The sequence below is a fragment of the Vicugna pacos genome, chromosome 17 (assembly GCF_048564905.1).
Source record: "Vicugna pacos chromosome 17, VicPac4, whole genome shotgun sequence".
NCBI classification, from domain to species: Eukaryota; Metazoa; Chordata; class Mammalia; order Artiodactyla; family Camelidae; genus Vicugna; species Vicugna pacos.
Genome location: NC_133003.1, coordinates 12,851,395 through 12,869,216, shown reverse-complemented (window position 1 = coordinate 12,869,216; position 17,822 = coordinate 12,851,395). Strand labels below are relative to the sequence as shown.

General features: G+C 41.6%; 1 protein-coding gene and 1 long non-coding RNA gene across 4 annotated transcripts in view; one reads left to right on the top strand and one right to left on the bottom strand.

Moving 5' to 3' along the window:
* The window catches only part of STAC (SH3 and cysteine rich domain), a 200,596-nt gene that overhangs the window by 26,789 nt on the left and 155,985 nt on the right, over positions 1 to 17,822 (bottom strand). For all 3 annotated transcript variants that reach the window (XM_015236270.3, XM_015236272.3, XM_006200631.4), the window contains 5 exons: positions 17,358 to 17,458; positions 15,828 to 15,909; positions 14,604 to 14,719; positions 13,942 to 14,020; positions 1,261 to 1,325 (listed from right to left, as the gene is read on the bottom strand). In XM_015236270.3, coding sequence (XP_015091756.1) covers positions 1,261 to 1,325; positions 13,942 to 14,020; positions 14,604 to 14,719; positions 15,828 to 15,909; positions 17,358 to 17,458 — 443 coding nt within the window. The remainder of the gene's footprint in view (positions 1 to 1,260; positions 1,326 to 13,941; positions 14,021 to 14,603; positions 14,720 to 15,827; positions 15,910 to 17,357; positions 17,459 to 17,822) is intronic.
* The window catches only part of LOC140686708 (uncharacterized), a 61,763-nt gene that overhangs the window by 39,430 nt on the left and 4,511 nt on the right, over positions 1 to 17,822 (top strand). Inside the window, exons 2-3 of the long non-coding RNA XR_012060524.1 lie at positions 15,002 to 15,106; positions 16,255 to 16,346. This is a non-coding gene — a long non-coding RNA (uncharacterized lncRNA). The remainder of the gene's footprint in view (positions 1 to 15,001; positions 15,107 to 16,254; positions 16,347 to 17,822) is intronic.

Here is a 17,822-nt window from a genome sequence, read left to right as displayed (position 1 = left end):
GCTACATGTAATTCTAGGGAGTGGATCTTGTGTTAAAATATCTAACCGTTGTCAAAGACTTCATTTTTCATTTCCTAGCTGAGTTTGATCTCATTACAAACCATATGAAAATACTGCTGTAGAACTCTTTGTCAGAAATCCTAAATATTTTCATCAAAGCCATTTTTTGATACAGTTGTTCATGAAAGGTGATAACAGGCTTGGGCCCAGGCAAGAGAACATTCCCTCTATAGACAGGAGCCATGTGAATAGTAGCAAACAGCTTCCAATTCCTAAAATGGACTTTTTATCAGTTACCTTAAAGTTTGGTGTCTAGTATATCAAAGGGACCCAGATATTTTCATCTGGCAACGAGTTCATTCCAGGAAAGAGCATAGATTTTGGCATCAGACTGACTTAGTATATATCATGGTACCACCATCTACTGGCTATGAAACCTTGCAGTAATAAAGATAAAAGCTGCCATTTTCAATAGCTGACTGTGTGCCAGGCCTTACAGTACCTGCATTAGCATACTCCAACCTGGCAACAGCACCTGGGAGGTAGATTGTGTCCCCACTTTGTAGACTATACAATAGCCTTATAAGTGTTATACAAATATTAGTTGTTAATTATTAACTACATAAATGTTAATGTTATTTAAGTGTTTAGACTTTACAATATACATAATAAATTTAAGATTCTACAATATATAACATATTATATACTATATCATTACATATGTATACATTACATATGTAAATATAATTGTACAGTATATTGAAATACATGATAATATAATAAATGTATGCCATGTATAGAAGACCTAAACCAAACTTGCAGACAGCTGTTTTCTTTTCATCTATGATTTGCTCGGCTATCCAAGCTCAATATTATTCTGTTCTATTTATATATGTATATTTACATAAAATATAGTAGTATGTACTTAGATGCTATAGTATGTAAGTACTATGTAAATAAGTCATGATATATGATTATATAATTTACACACTATAGAGCGTATATCAACTTGGATGTAACATACGTAACAGAAACAAAAGTGCACAGTATAATATTTATCCTTTTTACCTTGGATGCACTGTGATATTTCTATTTGACTCCAAGCTACCTTTGCTATGGTATGTTACGCTTAATTACTCTCATCTCTGAAAATGCTAGTCTGGGATCCACTAAACTGATTTCATGACCCACTTGGGTGGTGACCTACAGTGTGACCTAAGGACCTCGTTCTGGTCTGTATTCCGTAATATCCGTAAATACCTGGTGGTTTATGTTCTTTGCTTGGTCTCTGAAATCGTCAGTGCCATTTTCTGGGTACGTGAACACTGCAGGAGACAGGAAAAAGCAGGAGCTTTATGAGTATGTTCAGCATGTTTTGGACACATGCTTGAAAGATGTGATTTTATTTATTCTCCGCACCATAGCTTCAGCTTGACCTCTCACTGCCTTTTCCTCATCCCCAGTGACCCAACTCTTGTGTCATCTTCCATGTGATGCTTCCCTGCCTCCCTTGGCAGCGGTCTGCACCACCCTCTCTGCAGACCCACACCGCTGTGCACACCTCCAGGCCGGCGTGCCCCCTCTTGCATCCCTTGGTCTCTTTTGGCAGAGTTGTTCTCAGGAGCAGACACCACATCATTCATCCTTGCTAAATGTATTGAATCATTTGTTAATGGGATGGTGGGTAAGGTATGCCTAGTTTAATTGTATTTGAATTTCCTTTCCTAAACAACACATTCTTTTATCTCTACTTACTATCTTGATTCTAATTCCTTTTCCTTATTATTTGCAGAGCAGTTTTATTTATTTATATACACACGTATATAAATAAAATGATTTCGTTAAGACCTGCAACACTTATTCTGGTATCTCTCTGAGCTGTAGTCTCATACATTTAATCTTCTTCCACCACTTTTTAAAAATTGAAGTACAGTTGATTTACAATGTTGTGATAGTTTCAGGTGTACAGCAAAGTGATTCAGCTATATATATTGTGTGTGTGTGTGTGTGTGTGTGTGTGTGTATTTTTTTAAAGGGACTTTTCCCCAGCTGGATTGATTATGTCTTTTTTTTTTTTAATTGAAATACAGTGAGTTACAATGTGTCAGTTTCTGGTGTACAGCACAATGTCCCAGTCATGCATATACGTACTTAGATACATTTTCATCTCCTTTTTCATTAAAGGTTATTAGAAGATATTGAATATAGTTCCCTGTGCTATATAGAAGAAACCTGTTTTTTAAAAATCTATTTATAGTGGTTAACATTGCAAATCTCAAACTTCCAAATTTATTCCTTCCCACTCCCTTTCCCCTAGTAACCATAAGATTGTTTACTGTGTCTGTCAGTCTGTTTCTGTTTTGTAGATGAGTTCATAGTGTCCTCTTTTTCTTAGATTCCACATATAAATGATACCATACGGTATTTTTCTTTCTCTTCTTGGCTTACCTCACTTAGAATGATGATCTCCAGGTCCATCCATGTTGCTGAAAATGGCATTATTTTATTATTTTCATTGCTGAGTAGTATTGCATTGTATAAATATATCACAACTTCTTTATCCAGTCATCTGCTAATGGACATTAAGGTTGCTTGCATGTCTTTGCTATTGTAGATAGTGCTGCTATGAACACTGGGGTGCATGTGTCTTTTCGAATTAAGACTTCCCTCCGGGTATATGCCCAGGAGTGAGATTGCTGGATCATGTGGTAACGCTATTTTTTGTTTTTTGAGTAATCTCCATACGGTTTTCCATAATGGCTGTATATATATATTTTTTTCTTTTTCTTTTTCAGATTCAGATTCTTTTCCATTACAGGTTGTTACAAGATATTGACAACAGTTCCCTGTGCTCTACAGCAGGTCCTTGTTTTCTAGTTTCTTAATGGTATCTATAGTCTATCTTGCAGATTTAAGCTTTAGTCTTAAACTTCAGAGTATTTCCTTGATCTCTTATTGTCAATGTACTGGGGCTATTATTTGGGGAAAAAAATTAAATAGTGGTTTCTCATTTAGTTTGTTCTTGGCATATATAATTCTCTACCTTTGGCATTTAAACAGCCACTCTGTGGCCTTTGGTAAAGAAAACAGCTGCTTAAAATGGGCAGGGGTTTTCACTGTCCACACACACAGCAGTGGGAGGTCCCTGCTGGGTGTGGGGGCCTCTGCTGTCGCCAGTTCAGTCAGCCATATCTGCCTTGGAGACCAGCATCCCATATCTTCCTTAAACAAAAATAAAATGTGGCCAGTGTCTCCAAGTTGATACAACAGGGTTGTGGTGTTGATCTACCTTTTACAAGACTTGCCATTCAAAAATAACACATGCTGCTTTAGTCGTCCCTCTGGTGTCCCTTGAGAGTATCCAGGGAGTCAGCAGAGGAAGAGCAACACACCCGGAAAGCTCTGTCCCTACTGCAGTGAGTGTGCCGACAGTCTCCACGGTCCTCACAGTGGACTCAGTAGCCGTGGGCTGTAGAAAACCCGCTTCACATCAAGAGCCCCTGTCAGTGTCCCGATGCTTAGTAAACACCTGTTCTCCACGGTTTACAGTTCCAGAACCTGGGGTGCAATTCCATCATCCCTAGGAAGCCAGCATGCAGTCACTGAAGGAGCCCTGGATTGTAGGAGAGGGAAAACAAAGGCCTGATCCTGCAGACCTTGTGTGTCTCAGTATTTGGCCGTGTACCTTCCTGGATTAAACAGAGTAGAGACTAGCAATACTTTTCTCTGCTTTTATGTGACTACCTGAAATCCTGGCATAAGACTGATTCTTTAAGTATAAAACTGGATGCATTTAAAGAATACTGAATCCTTGAATGCAAAGAAAATCTTCCTGGAAAATTCTTGATTGGCATTAAAAGGGGAACTACATGAGGTGTGTATGCAATATTTAGTTTGACAGATTTTACAATTTTGTAATTTCATATTATTTTAGGTTTTTATTGACTACCCATCAGCCATCTGGTTCAAAGTGCGCACCATTTTTGTGAGCTATGCTGAAAATCATTTGAAGTGACTCCAAATGTGTTTTCAGCTATACGCTTGGAAGCAAAACTAGAACACTGCAAAAAATGATTTTTATAACCTATTCCTTCTGGCTATTTCAAAGACTTTGATTTGAAGGGAAAGGCGTTAAAAAAAAGAACTATTTCATCAAAAAAATATATCAGACACCTTTTATGTTTGGTGCTTTAAATTCATTTTATGAGAAATTATTTGTTGATTTCACCCAGGAAAACATTCAAAGGCTATGTCCATCATGCAGGCATATTTTCTAAGGTTACATATGCAAAATGAATCTTTAGTTTTTGCTGGTCCCCAAAGGACTCTCCTCTTTTCCTTTTCCATATTCTGTCTTTTTTCACTTTGTAGTCCTGGGAGGCCCACGTCTGCCTTGAGATGATGATTTGGTTTTTCCTCTTTCACCTGGTCATGTACAAGTTACATTTTCCAGCTTATCTGACATTGACTCAAATTTGCATCCCTGGCGTAAGTTCGGCTTGGTAACTGTGCAGTGCCTTTCTCCAGTGCATTACTGGATTCAGTGTACTAAGATGGTTTTGTTTCAGATTTCTGCATTTATATTTGAGAGGGAGACTAGCCAGTGATTTTCTTCCTGACACCGTCCTCGTTTGATTTTGAGGTCAGTGTCATACCAGCCCCATTAACTAAGTTAGGCAATGATGCTGCCCATCCTCTTGGGTACTTTTTGATGTCCTGGAAGAGCTTATGTAATCTGGAAATTTTATCTTCCTCAAATGTTTGGTGGAATTTACTTATAAAGTTGCCTGGAACTGGTATTTTCATTGTGCAAAAATTTAAAATATTGATTCCGTTTCTATCATAATTGGAAGCAGAGTCAAGTTCTCTGTTTCCGCTTGAGTCAGACTTTGGTCATGGGTAACTTCCTTGGCAGCTGTCCAAAGGAAAAGCTTTAAAAGTATTGTGTGAAGATGATCATAAGATTCTTTCCTCTCAGCCTATGTTATATTCTTCCTTTTAAAATGATTACTTTTTGTTTCGTCTCTCCCCTATTCTTAAAAAGTTGTTAGCAACTGCAAATTTTATTTTCCTTAAAGAACCATTCTTAGAATTTATTGACCTACCTGTGTAATTTAATAATTTCTGCTCTTATCTTTTTTTTTTTTTGTGGAGGGGAGGTAATTAGGTTTTTTTTTAATTTTATTGTTATTATTTTTAATTGAAGTACAGTCACAGTGTGTCAATTTCTGGTGTACAGCACAATGTCCTGAACATACATGCATGTATTTATTTTCATTAAAGGTTATTGTAAGATATTGAATATAGTTCCCTGTGCTATACAGAGAAACTTAATTTTTTTTAAATCTATGTTTATATATAGTGGCTAACATATGCAAATCTCAAACTCCCAAATTTATCCCTTCCCACCCTGTCTCCCCCAGTAACCATAAGATTGTTTACTATGTCTGCAAGAGTGTTGATGTTTTGTAGATGAGTTCATAGTGTCCTTTTCTTTTTTTTAGATTCCATATATGAATGTTATGTTATTTTTCTTTTCCTTCTTGGCTTACTTCACTTAGAATAACGATCTCTAGGTCTATCCATGTTGCTGCAAATGGCATTGGGGTGCATGTATCTTTTCGAATTAGAGTTCCCCCCAGATATATACCCAGGAGTGGGATTGCTGTATATATGGTAAGTGTATTTTTAGTTTTTTGAGGAATCTCCATACTGTTTTCCGTAATGGCTGCACCAAAGGACATTTCCACCCGTAGTGTAGGAAGGCTCCCTTTTCTCGACAGCCTCTGTAGCATTTGTTGTTTGTGGATTTTTGAATGATGGACATTCTTGCTGGTGTGAGGTGATACCTCATTGTAATTTTGATTTGTATTTCTCTGATAATTAGCGGTATTGGGCACTTTTTCATGTACCTAATTGACTATTTGTATGTCTTCATTGGAGAATTGCTTGTTTAGGTCTTCTGCCCAGTTTTGGATTGGGTTGTTTGTTTTTTTTTCTTAAGTTGTATGAGCTGTTTATGTATTCTGGAAATTAAGCCTTTGTCAGTTTTTGCAAATATTTTCTCCTGTTCCATAGGTTGTCGTTTTGCTTATGGTCTCCTTTGCTGTGCAAAAGCTTATATGTTTAATTAAGGTCCCATTTGTTTGTTTTTATTATTTTTAACAAAGGTACTAGGGATTGAAACCAGGACCTTGTGCATGCTAAGCACGCACTCTATCGCTGAGCTACACCTTCCCTGACTTCTGTTCTTATCTTTATTATTGCCATCCTTCTGCTTTCTTTGGGTTTGTTCTATTTCTTTTTCTGAATATGATGCTTAAGATTGTTACTTTTCACATATATCCAGAAAGAACCCTACTTCAAAAAGACAACCTGCACCCAGTGTCCACAGTAGCACTGTTTACAATAGCCAAGACATGGAAACAGCCTAAATGTCCATCAACATATGACTGGATAAAGAATATGTGGTATATTTATACAATGGAATACTATTCAGCCATAAAAACTGACAACATAATGCCATTTGCAGCAACATGGATGCTCCTGGAGAATGTCATTCTAAGTGAAGTAAGCCAGAAAGAGAAAGAAAAAATACCATATGATATCACTTATATGTGGAATCTAAAAAAAAAAAAAGAACATAAATACAAAACAGAAACAGACTCATAGACATAGAACACAAACTTGTGGTTGCCAAGGGGCAGGGGGTGGGAAGGGACAGAATGGGATTTCAAAATTTGTACATACTGATAGGCATATGTAGAATAGATAAACAAGATTATACTGTATAGCACAGGGAAATATATATAAGATCTTGTGATAGCTCACAGCGAAAAAAAGTGACAACGAATATATGCATTTGCATGTATAACTGAAAAATTGTGCTCTACACTGGAATTTGACACAACATTGTAAAATGACTATAACTCAATAAAAGAATGTTTAAAACAAATTAAAAAATGATAGTTTCCATTAAAGAAAAGATTATTACTTTTCAGCCTTTCTTATTTTTTAATAGAATAATAGCTAGAATTAGAATAGTAGATACTTAAGGCACAATTTTAGCTGCATTCTTCGTTTTTATATGTAGTGCTTACATTATTTAGTTGTATGTATATTTCAGTTTTCATTATGAATTCTTCTTTGACACACGAGCTTTTTAAAAGTATGTTTTTAATTTCCTACATTATGGATTTCCCTGCTATCTTTTGACTATTGATTTCTATCTTATTTGCACTGTAGTCAGAAAGATGCATTCTATATCATACTGATTTGCTAACAAGTGATATTATTAGTGAAATTTATGAAGCTTGCTTTATGGCCCAGCTGGTGATCAATTTTTATAATAGTTCCATGTGTTCTTAGAAACTTACTTTTTTATTGAAGTATAGTTGATTTATAATATTGTTAGTTTCAGTTGTAAAGCAGAATGATTGTTATATGTGTGTATATATATGTATGTATATATGTGTGTGTACACATGCGTGTGTGTGTGCGTGCACGCACACACACAAACTGATGTATCCCAGCTTTGGCCCTTTATTGCCCCTGCATGGGACCTGCTATTCCCCAATCGGAGGCCCCAGGGTTGTGCACAGTAAACATTGGTCCTCACCTCCTTCTCTCTCTGGATTTGTGCTTTATTGTCACTTCTAGACTAAGGAATTGCCTTCTTTTGCTGCCAGCTCATACAGTAACTAGAAATTATTTAAAAATTTGTTCTCTTAGTAGTTTTAGGAGTGCTAAACTGGGAAATTTTTCTCCGAACGTTCAGCCATCCACAGAGCTGGAATGAGAATATTCTGTGTTTTTCAAGAGACCTTTACCTGGTCTAGAAACTAAGTGTTTGTTGCAAAAAACACACCATAAATATTTGCATCTGTAATTTTGGAACTTTCCATTGAAGAGGGACCAGAATCAGGGCATCTGCCTAAAGAGCCATTAAGATATATTTGCTGCTTTTTTGTGGGTGTGAGACAACTCAAAATTTGAGATAGCGAACCAGCTTATGCTAAAGCAAGGATAAATTTTCCAAATCGGAGCTTGCCTTTTTTCTTTCTGGGCAATTTTTTTTTTTGCTTTAGTGCAAAATAAGGTAATATTGGCCTTAGTAATATCCTCAAGTGGATGTGATTAGCCCAGTCCCTTTCAAAGACTGTTTTTATGAATTTGTCTGGCTTCCCTTCTAAGACAGTTATGACCATGTACAGTCACACTGAAGCGCAATTGTTGAAGGCAGCCAGTCATGTCATTATTTGGCATTTCCAGCTAAAACAGACAGCCTACATTTTACGTCTCCCTCTGCTCATCACCTTGCTTCCAGCAGAGTTTCTGGCAGTTAAGCCAAAGGTGAAGACCAACAACTCTCCCCACGTCTATTTCTGATGCATCCAACAATAGTGTTTAAAAAAAATGGGAAGTACTCAGACCTGCCTGCCCCAAGAGCTTTTATCATGAAAGAGAGAAAGCAGAGGCTGCACTCTTAGCAGTAAAGATGTATGAACTGTCCTTGCTTCTGAGCTGACTTTGGAAATATTCCTCAAGGACTCTGACATAACACCTGGCTGGCAGAAATGATAGCTGTGTGCACTGTGTGTGTTTTAGAGCATACATGAGACAGGTAGTGAAGAACTGAAGCTTTCCTTGCCGAGACTGTGCGAAGCCTAGTGGGAACCTGGACCATAGAAGCAGGCTGGTTTCTCTGTGTTGTTTCTCAAACTGCATGGACAGAGCATTAACTCCAAATCAAAGGAACATGTTTTGAAGCAAACTGCTGCATAATTAATCCCCCTCGCTTCAAAGAGGGCATGTCAAGAAGGCTACTGCTGATCAAAGGAATAGTTAATAAATATCCAAAGCTTTTAGAGACTTATTGCTTGCTAGGTTCTTTCAAAAGATTTCTTTGAACAAGACTGAGAGAGTGCTCCTTAGCTTATGCTCTTTTTTAAGAGACAACAAAAAATCGATTTTATGTCTTTTGAGTGTATTACTCCACGTCTCAATTTCCTTATCTACATGGTATCTGTTGTGTGTATGTCTCTATGTCTGTGTATCTCTGTGTGTTTTAGGACAATGGTCTCTAATCCCTGCTTCTCAAATGTTAACAAGCATAGGAATTACAAATTCATATGGAAATTCTGATGCTAGGGTCTGGGGCAGCCTGAGATTCTGCCTTTCCAACAGGCTCGCAAGTGATGCCCAGACGGCTGGTCTATGGGCCACACATGAGGTAGTGAGTGTCTCTAAGTTCCATCTCTGAGACTTTGGGACCTTATGATGACTTCATGAGTAGCAATCATGCTTCATATTAGTGATTCCTAAATACAGCTCTTCATATTATAAAATTGTAACAAGACCACTTTTTGAGTAAACAAATCCCCAGGGAAAATAGAGACCTTAACTCCTGAGGAATGGGTGACAACATCAATAAATCTGGACCAGGAGGCATGATGTGGGGAAGGAAGTGATGCGTATGTGCTGGGCATGATTTTAAAGAATAGGAGATAAAATTTGCCAACAGACTGGATACGAGGTGTGAGAACAGGGGTGCCAAGGCTGATGATGACATTCTGCCAGTTCATCTAGTAGAATGCCGCTCCTCTGACAGCAGGAGCAGCTGGGGAAGAACCAGTTTGGGTTGGTGGAGAAGTGAATGAGGGAATCAACAGTCCATTTGGGTGTGTTAACGTTTTTTTTTCCTAGTTCCTTTTTTTTAAAAAACACCTTTATTGTGGTATGATTCCTGTACAGTAAACTACACATATTTCAGATACACAATTTGATGAATTTTGATAGATGTATACGCCAATGAAACTACCACCACAATCAAGATAGCTAACTTTTCTATCACTCCCCAAGAGATGCAAATTTCAAACTCCTAATTTATCCCTTCCCACCCCCTTTACCCTCTGGTAACCATAAATTTGTTCTCTATGTCTGTGAGTCTGTTTCTGTTTTGCAGGTAAGTTCATTTGTGTCTCTTTTTTTAAGACGCCACATATAGGTGATATAATATGGTATTTTTCTTTATCTTTCTGAATTACTTCACTTAGAGTGACAATTTCCAGGTCCATCCAGGGTGTTGCAATGACACTGTTTTATAATTTTTTATGAGTAGTATTCCATTGTATAAACATACCACAGCTTCTTTATCCATTTATCTGTCAATGGACATTTGGGTTGTTTCTGTGTCTTAGCTATTGTATATAGTGCTGCTGTGAACCCAGGGGTGCATGTATCTTTTTGAATTATATTTTTCTCCTGATATATGCCCAGGAGTGGGATTGCTGGATCACATGGGAAGTCTGTATTTACTTTTTTGAAGAATCTCCATACTGTCCTCCATAATGGCTGCACTAATTTACATTCCCACTAACAGTGTAGGAGGGTTCCTTTTTCTCCACACCATCTCCAGACTTTTGAATGGTGGCCACTCTGAAGACTAGTGTGAGGTGATACCTCATTGTAGTTTTGATTTGCATTTCTTTAACAATCAGTGATGTTGAGCATCTTTTCATGTGCTTGTTGCCCATCTGGATGTCTTCTTTGGAGAGGTGTCTATTTAGATCTTCTGCCTATTTTTTGATTGGGTTGCTTGTTTTTTTTTTTCATTGTGTGAGCTGTTTGTATATTTTGGAAATTAGTCCCTTGTTAGTCACATCATTTGCAAATATTTTCTCCCATTCTGTAGGTTTTGTTGATGGTATGCTTAGCTGTGCAAAAAAGCTTTTAAGTTTAATTAGGTCCCATTTGCTTATTTTTGCTTTTATTTCCATTACTCTAGGAGCTGGTTTGAAAACAATATTGCTGTGATTTATGTCCAAAAGTGTTCTACCTATGTTTTCCTCTAGGAGTTTTGTAGTATCTGCTCTTCATTTAGGTCTTTAATCCTTTTTTTTTTTTCTGTATATGGTGTTAGACAGTGTTCTAGTTTGTCTTTTACAGGTAGCTGTCCAGTTTTCCCAGCACCATTTGTTGAAGAGAGTCATTTCTCTATTGTCTATTCTTGTCTCCTTTGTCACGGATTAACTGAGCGTAAGTGAGTGGGTTTATTTCTGGACTTTGCATCCTGTTCCATTGATCTGTGTGTTTTTGTGCCAGTACCATACTGTTTTGATTACTGTACCTTGGTAGTATAGTCTTTGTACAATTTCAATTAAATTTACTTAGGCTTGCTTTGTAGGCCAACATGTGATTGATCCTGGAGAATATTCCATGTGCACTTGAGAAAAATGTATATTCTGTTGCTTTCAGAGGGAATGCTCAACAGATAGACCGTCTGGTCTAATGTGCCATTTAGGGCCTGCATTTCTTACTGATTTTCTGTCTGGATGATCTGTCCATTTGATGGAAGCAGGGTGTTAAGGTCCCCCACTATTATTGTGTTATTGTTGATTTCTCCTTTAACTGCCTTATATATTGAGGTGCTCCTATGTTGGCTGCATATATATATTTACAATTATTACATCCTCTTCTTGGATTGGTCCCTTGAGCATTATGTAGTGTCCTTGTCTCTTGTAGCAGTAGTTTAAGATCTATTTTGTCTGATAGAAGTTTTGCTCTTCCAGCTTCATTTAGGTGTCTGTTTGCATGGAATATCTTTTTCCATCCTCTCACTTTCAGCCTGCAGGTGTCTCTAGCTCTGACGTGAGTCTCTTAGAGACAGCATATATATGGGTCTTGTTTTTGTATCCATTCAGCCAGTCTATGTCTTTTGGTTGGAGTGTTTAATCCACTGACATTTAAGTTAATAATTGATACATATGTTCTTATTGCCATTTTGTTAACTGTTTTGTAGGTCTTTTTTTTTCTTTTTGTTCTCTTTTCTTGTGGTTTGATGACTAGAGAAGCTCCTTTAACATTTGTTGTAAAGCTGGTTTGGTGGTGCTGAATTTTATTAGCTTTTGTTTATCTGTGAAGCTTTGGATTTCTCCACCAAATCTGCATAGAGCCTTGCTGGGTAAAGTATTCTTGGTTAAGTTTTCCCCTTTACATCACTTTCAATATATTTTCTCCTTATCCTTAATTGTTGTCAGTTTGATGGCTATGTGCCTTGGTGTGTTCCTCTCTGGGTTGATCCTGTGTGGAACTCTCTGAGCTTCCTGGACTTGGGTGACTGTTTCCTTTCCCAAGTTGGGGAAGTTTTCAGCTTGGGTGTGTTAACGTGAAGATGCCTGTCCTCCATTCAGGTGGCCGTGTCCAGCAGGCTACAGGCACCCGGAGGCAGCAAGGGGCCTAATGCTAGAAGTGAAGTTTCAGGGTCATTGACGTATGGATAGTATTTACATTTGTTATCTCACTTAAAGATCCCAACCCTGTGGATTTAGTGTTATTATCATCTTCACTTTAGAGGTCAGGTGACTGAGGCAGAGAGAGCCTAGGCCGCTGATGGAAGGCCTTACAATCCCTGAGTGAAGTCCAGCAGTAGGAGGGGCCAAGGACAATGTCTGGTACAATTAGCGATGAAGCTGTCGGCGATTGGGTGAAAGTGTCCGGGGAAGAAGGCGGGCAGAAATCAGACTAAGGGGACAGTGGCTGAGGGGACTTGAATCCATGAAATGCAGACCTGGTTTCTGTACCAACCTCTGGGGAGTTTGTTCCTAAGATACTGATGAACTTCGGGGATGCTGGCTGGATTCGGTTGCTGGATGTGCACAGCTGGACAGACTTGGGCTGGGTGGTCCTGCAGTGTTACTGCCTGGCTCTCTGATTCATCTCTCTATTGTCACTGCCAAGTCCTCAACTAAACACCTGCATCAATCTGAATGCACAGGGTTCCCCATGTGACACCTGCCTAGCGGTGTGTTTTAGCAGGTGTGTGCGGGTTGGCAAAGGGGGCCCTGATAGATGAAGCAGGGTCGGGGGGTGGGATCACAGAGGCACCGTTCCAACCAGCAAAGAGCCATGAATGAATTCCTAGAGCTAAGGAAGTGGTACCTCATAAAACGGCTGCTGACAAAGCAGCTGTGGGGTGTTCGATGCAGCTCTTAAGCTTCCTATCTGGAAAAGGCAGGGACAAATAGTCAGGTGGAAAATCTGTCCAAGGCAGCACATCCCTGGGCTTCACCTGTGGGGATTAGAATTGGGAGGGATAACTTCTGCTGGGAGAATGCATTCAGCCCAAGGTAACAACGCAAGGCAGGACCTGCAGCCTTGCTGGGTTATGAGTGACCCGAGGACAGCTTTGCTGGTGGTAGTAAATACTTCATAAATACTTTTTTGAAAAATGAGGGGAAATGAAGTAGTTGTTGACATCAAAGAGGCTCAGCATCAAGATTCAAGCATAAGGGGCTGGTTATGTGTAAGTTCTGCTTTAACAGGTGTGTTTTTTTTTCCATCAATCTTAGCAAACAATAGCATGTAGTTAGCATTTAATACATACTTTAGAAATTACTGTAAGAAGGGCTTAAGGTATTAGAAAATCAAGTGCTATTAATAAAGAACGTCTGCCTAGATGTGCAGATCAGGTTCTGAGTGAGTCTTAGTTACCTCTGCTGGGGAGGAGCCAGGGTGAGGCCCCCACGCCCCCGCATCACCCCCGACCTGAGCAGGCATTTACCTGAGTACTTCCGGTGTAGTGTGGAGTGACTGACTTCTCTCTGGGATGGTCTGCTCATCCAGCGTAGGTCAGTGGGGGAAATGACGTGTGAACAGAAAGGTCTGGAAGCGACTCCTAAACCCCAGTGCAGCTATGTCCTTAGGGCATGAGAACTCAGGAGATGGAACTCAGGGAGTATTGTAGTCAAATTCCTGAAACCCACCTGTAATTAAGCCCAGTTTCTGTCCAGAATATCAAACACGTGCCCAGATTGAATCCCAGAGCTGGCAGAGAAGGAGAGGGGCCTGGAAGTCAGCTGCCGCTGCCTGCTGACCCGGATGATGGGGGATGTGATTCCCGTTCGCGCCGGGGCGGTGCCTGATCTCCACGCCCCAACTTACCGCTGTTGCTGCGTTTCCGTAGGTCGTATCCGCCTCCTGGCCTGTCAGCTTCTTCAGGAACCTCCACGAGATCTGAAGTCTTGGGGAAAAGAGGGAACAGCATGGAATGGGCAAAATCATTTCAGTGGCCAACTAAGCAGAGACTTTGATATCAGTAGAAGAACTAAGATGAAATTTGCATGACACTGTCTTAAGAATTGCATCGCTGCTCTCTGGAGGGCAGTTTTTGTGTGAAACTAGAGTGTACCTTGTCTTAGAAAGGGCTGAGAAAATGTGAGCAATGGCTGTATTCTTGAGCTGGGGTGCAGCCAGGAGAACGGGACACAGCTGGGACTTCCCTGCTTCTGCCCCTTGTTGGGCTCAAACCTTTCTCTGTGTTGGCAGCTCTGCTACCCAATGCTGGAGGGAGGGGAGGGGCAGAGTACACGGAGTCGGAGTCGAGGAGCAGGAGACCAAGAGCCTGGCCTCTGAGGAGGAAAGTAAAAGGATGTTTGGATGTTGGCAACAGGCAGTTAACCTTTAATGGTTCAAGGCACTTGGAGGTCCCTTTGGAGGCTGCCTGGCTCCCTACAGACTCCCGCCAGGATTCATTTAGGTAGAACCCACAGTCTGCCCAGCCCGGGGCCACAGCAGGTGAGCCGAGGGAGGAAGAGGACAATTACAGAGGTTCTGTGAGGCGAATCAGAGCCACTGCCGGAGCTGCCCTTCTTTGTCCTCTGGGCCAGGGAGGTGCCGAAGCGGAGGGTCTCGTACACAGGGTCCACCTTATTGCCACAGGCTGCAACGGAAGAGAAGGCTCATCTGAGAAGGGTTTCCTCAAGTCACTGTCAGGGATACCGCCAACCACCTGTCACACATCCTGGGTTAACAGCACCGGGAAGTAGCTTCTGCACGACAGACACACTAACCCCTGGGAAAACGGGGCTTTTTTGGTCAAACTTTCCTCGCAGATGTGCCCCCCCCCCCACGGCGTGTGCCCATTTCCAGGCCTCTCCCCTGCACTGTCTGCTCTCAGACGCTTCCTAATTTATTGGTTTTTTCTTTTGTTACCCATCCCCAGGATGCCAAGGTCAAGGTTCTTCCCAGAGACCAGCTTTATTTCCTCAAGCGAAAGGCTCTGCTTACCAAGGTAGGAAGTCTTGCGACACAAAGTCTGCAGTAGGAGGTAAGTGTTTGGAAAGAATCTGACGTTACCAGCCTTCCTGAATTTCTAATGAAAAACCATCTGGTTTATATATTTCTAGGTTAAAACTTGCTTCCCCTGCCCCCACCCAAAGCACACATAAACGCAGAGATTTTCAGAAAGAGAGAAATAATATAAGTAAACTGCAAGTTATTGTTAAAAAATACATTAAGCCAGAAAGATCTATAAAATATAAGACATTTTTTGTCCTCATTAAAGAATAACTGATACTCACTGAGTCCCTTCCAAGCATTGGTCTATAATGCGTATATATATTTTACAAAAATTATGAAAAGCAACCATGGCTGTTTTCATTTCATAGGGCCCAATGGGTTGAGTAGCTTGTTCAGACACAGAGTTGGCCAGTGGGGAGGCTGGGCTTTGACCCAGGTCTGGGTTGCTGTCCTCCAAGCTCTTCTCTCCCCACCAGGCTGCTGACGGCTGGCAGAGTCTGTCTGTAGCCTTTGGGGCTTGAGTGCCTTTCAGGCTTCACCAGGGGGAGGACGAAAGTTCCTGGAGAACCTGGTCCACTTTATGCTGTCCCTCCAGCAAAAACACACGACCATAACTCAGTTCGCCACCAAACCAATGCACACACACAGCCCTCGCTGGTATTGTGGCCCTGGGACCTGGGAGAGGAGCAGCCACCAGTGCTGATGTTGCTGCCCCCAACCCAACTCAACCCATCCATGTCCCAACTCACCAATGGGCATAACTTCTTTAATGCATCCAAACTGTTCATGAATGAGCAAGGGGGAGCTGTAGTAACGCCGAAACCCCTTTGGCTGGAGAGAGAATGAGAAAGAGAAGGGCCTAATGTCACTGATGAAAGGAGACAACCACACAAGAACTCTCAAAACGAAACTAGTTGGTTTCTCCAGGGGCACCTCCCTATCTCCCGTTAAGACGCTGACATGTCCTATAATTTATCCCTGGGGGTGGGGAGGTACAGGTGTCAATGGAGCAAAACTCCATCCAGAAAGCAAGCCCCCCCAGCCCTGCCTCTCCCCGTCGGGCATGGGCAAGCGGACCTCACAGGTAGACGTCAGGTCCCTAGTATGTCTCATGAGCTCTGCTCAGAATCGGGCACTGTGTGTTCCAGGTTCCTTTCTGTTTTCCTGACTTCTCAGCTCTTTGCCTTGGCTTGTGGGCATCACCATTGAAGGAGGAGGAGGGGAGCAAATGAGGCAGGGGTTTTGAGAAGAGGACATTGCCAATCAGGGTAAGGAGGTGAGCTCTTTAAGAGTCTTGACTTACTGTCTCCCAGTGTTAGAAGGGAACTTCGGGGCCCCGCCTCTACTAGAATCCCAGAATCCTCTCCAGTGTTCCTTGCAAGTTGTATCTTCCTGTGAACACTGCCAGTGCTGGGGGCTGGGTAGGAGGAGCTCTCACTCACCCTGGAGGCAGGACTTTGGTGACATTATCTCTGATAAAGGCTTGGTACCTACTGACCCTAGGTCTTTTCCCTGGAGCCACAGAGAACAATGGAATTCTTCCTCTGGGTGACAGTTCTTAAATTTTTTTGAAGACAGTTCTCATGCCCTCAGTATCTCCAGGGTAGACATTCTGGGTCCCTTCTAGAGTTCCTTGGCCATCCTACTTTCAGATATCCTCAGAAGTGCCCTGGGTTGCTTTTTATCAACGTGTGGCACCAGTCCTGAAGCCCATGCCCCTGAGATGGGATGGTGAGTGCAGAATGGGCCAGGCCGAGCCCACCTCCCTGGGTTTGGCCACCATGATCTGTGAAGCAGTGTAGATTTCCACTAACTGCCCCACAGACATGGAGCAGGTAATCTCTAGCCCATTCTTGACACCCACTGAGCTGTCAGCCAATTAAGTGTGAGGTGAGGGCAGCCAACCGCCCTCATCATCCTGGGGCTGAGGGGGTTCCTAGGATGCCTGAATTTTACTTTTAAAACCCAGACAGTCCCAGAGGTAGAACTTCTGGTGTAAAAACTGAGAAACTCCCAACCCAAGTCAGGCTGCTGTCCACCCTATTAAGGACCCTGGATCCTTTACACAAGTGAAACATGCACATCTGAGGCTGACAAAGCTCTCCCCCTGCTCTATCATTACGCCAACCAGGAAGCCAAGTTGGCCAACACAAGATTCGGGGCTACCTTCTTGGTGTCCCGGGTGCTGCCAGGAAGGGGTCTGAATGGAGTGATCTGACTGGACAGGGTGGAGCCCTGCACGGGGGGTTCCAGGGCACACTCCCAGCCCAGGCCCTTACCAGCTTGCCCATGCACTGCTGGGGTGCCAGGCCGTCCACACACTTGTGGTGGATGCTCATCTTACAGGCCTTGCAGCGCAGCCCGTGTTTAGCGTTCGTTCCTGTTGGAGAGACGGTGAGCTCTGGTTAGGCTACAACCTACTCTTTTTCCTGGTAACTGGTCTGAACTCACTGAAAAAGTGATTGGTCCCAGAACCCAGGCAGTTCTTCTGACTTTTGTATGAAGCTTTCAGAATGGACAAAATGTCATGGGAGATGCCATTCCCATTCTTCCACGTTTTTCTACTGAAAGTCTCGCCTCTGGTTTCCCTCCAGTCCTTCCCTGTTCATCCTCTAGGAAATCGCAGCCCCCTCTGCTTCCACTGTTTTCTCAATTCAAGCCTGCAAATCCTACTTTCTTTGCTCTTCATAGAGGTCACATTTCTGCTCTCCTGGAAGTCTTGCTGAGTAGTCCAAGTCCTGAAA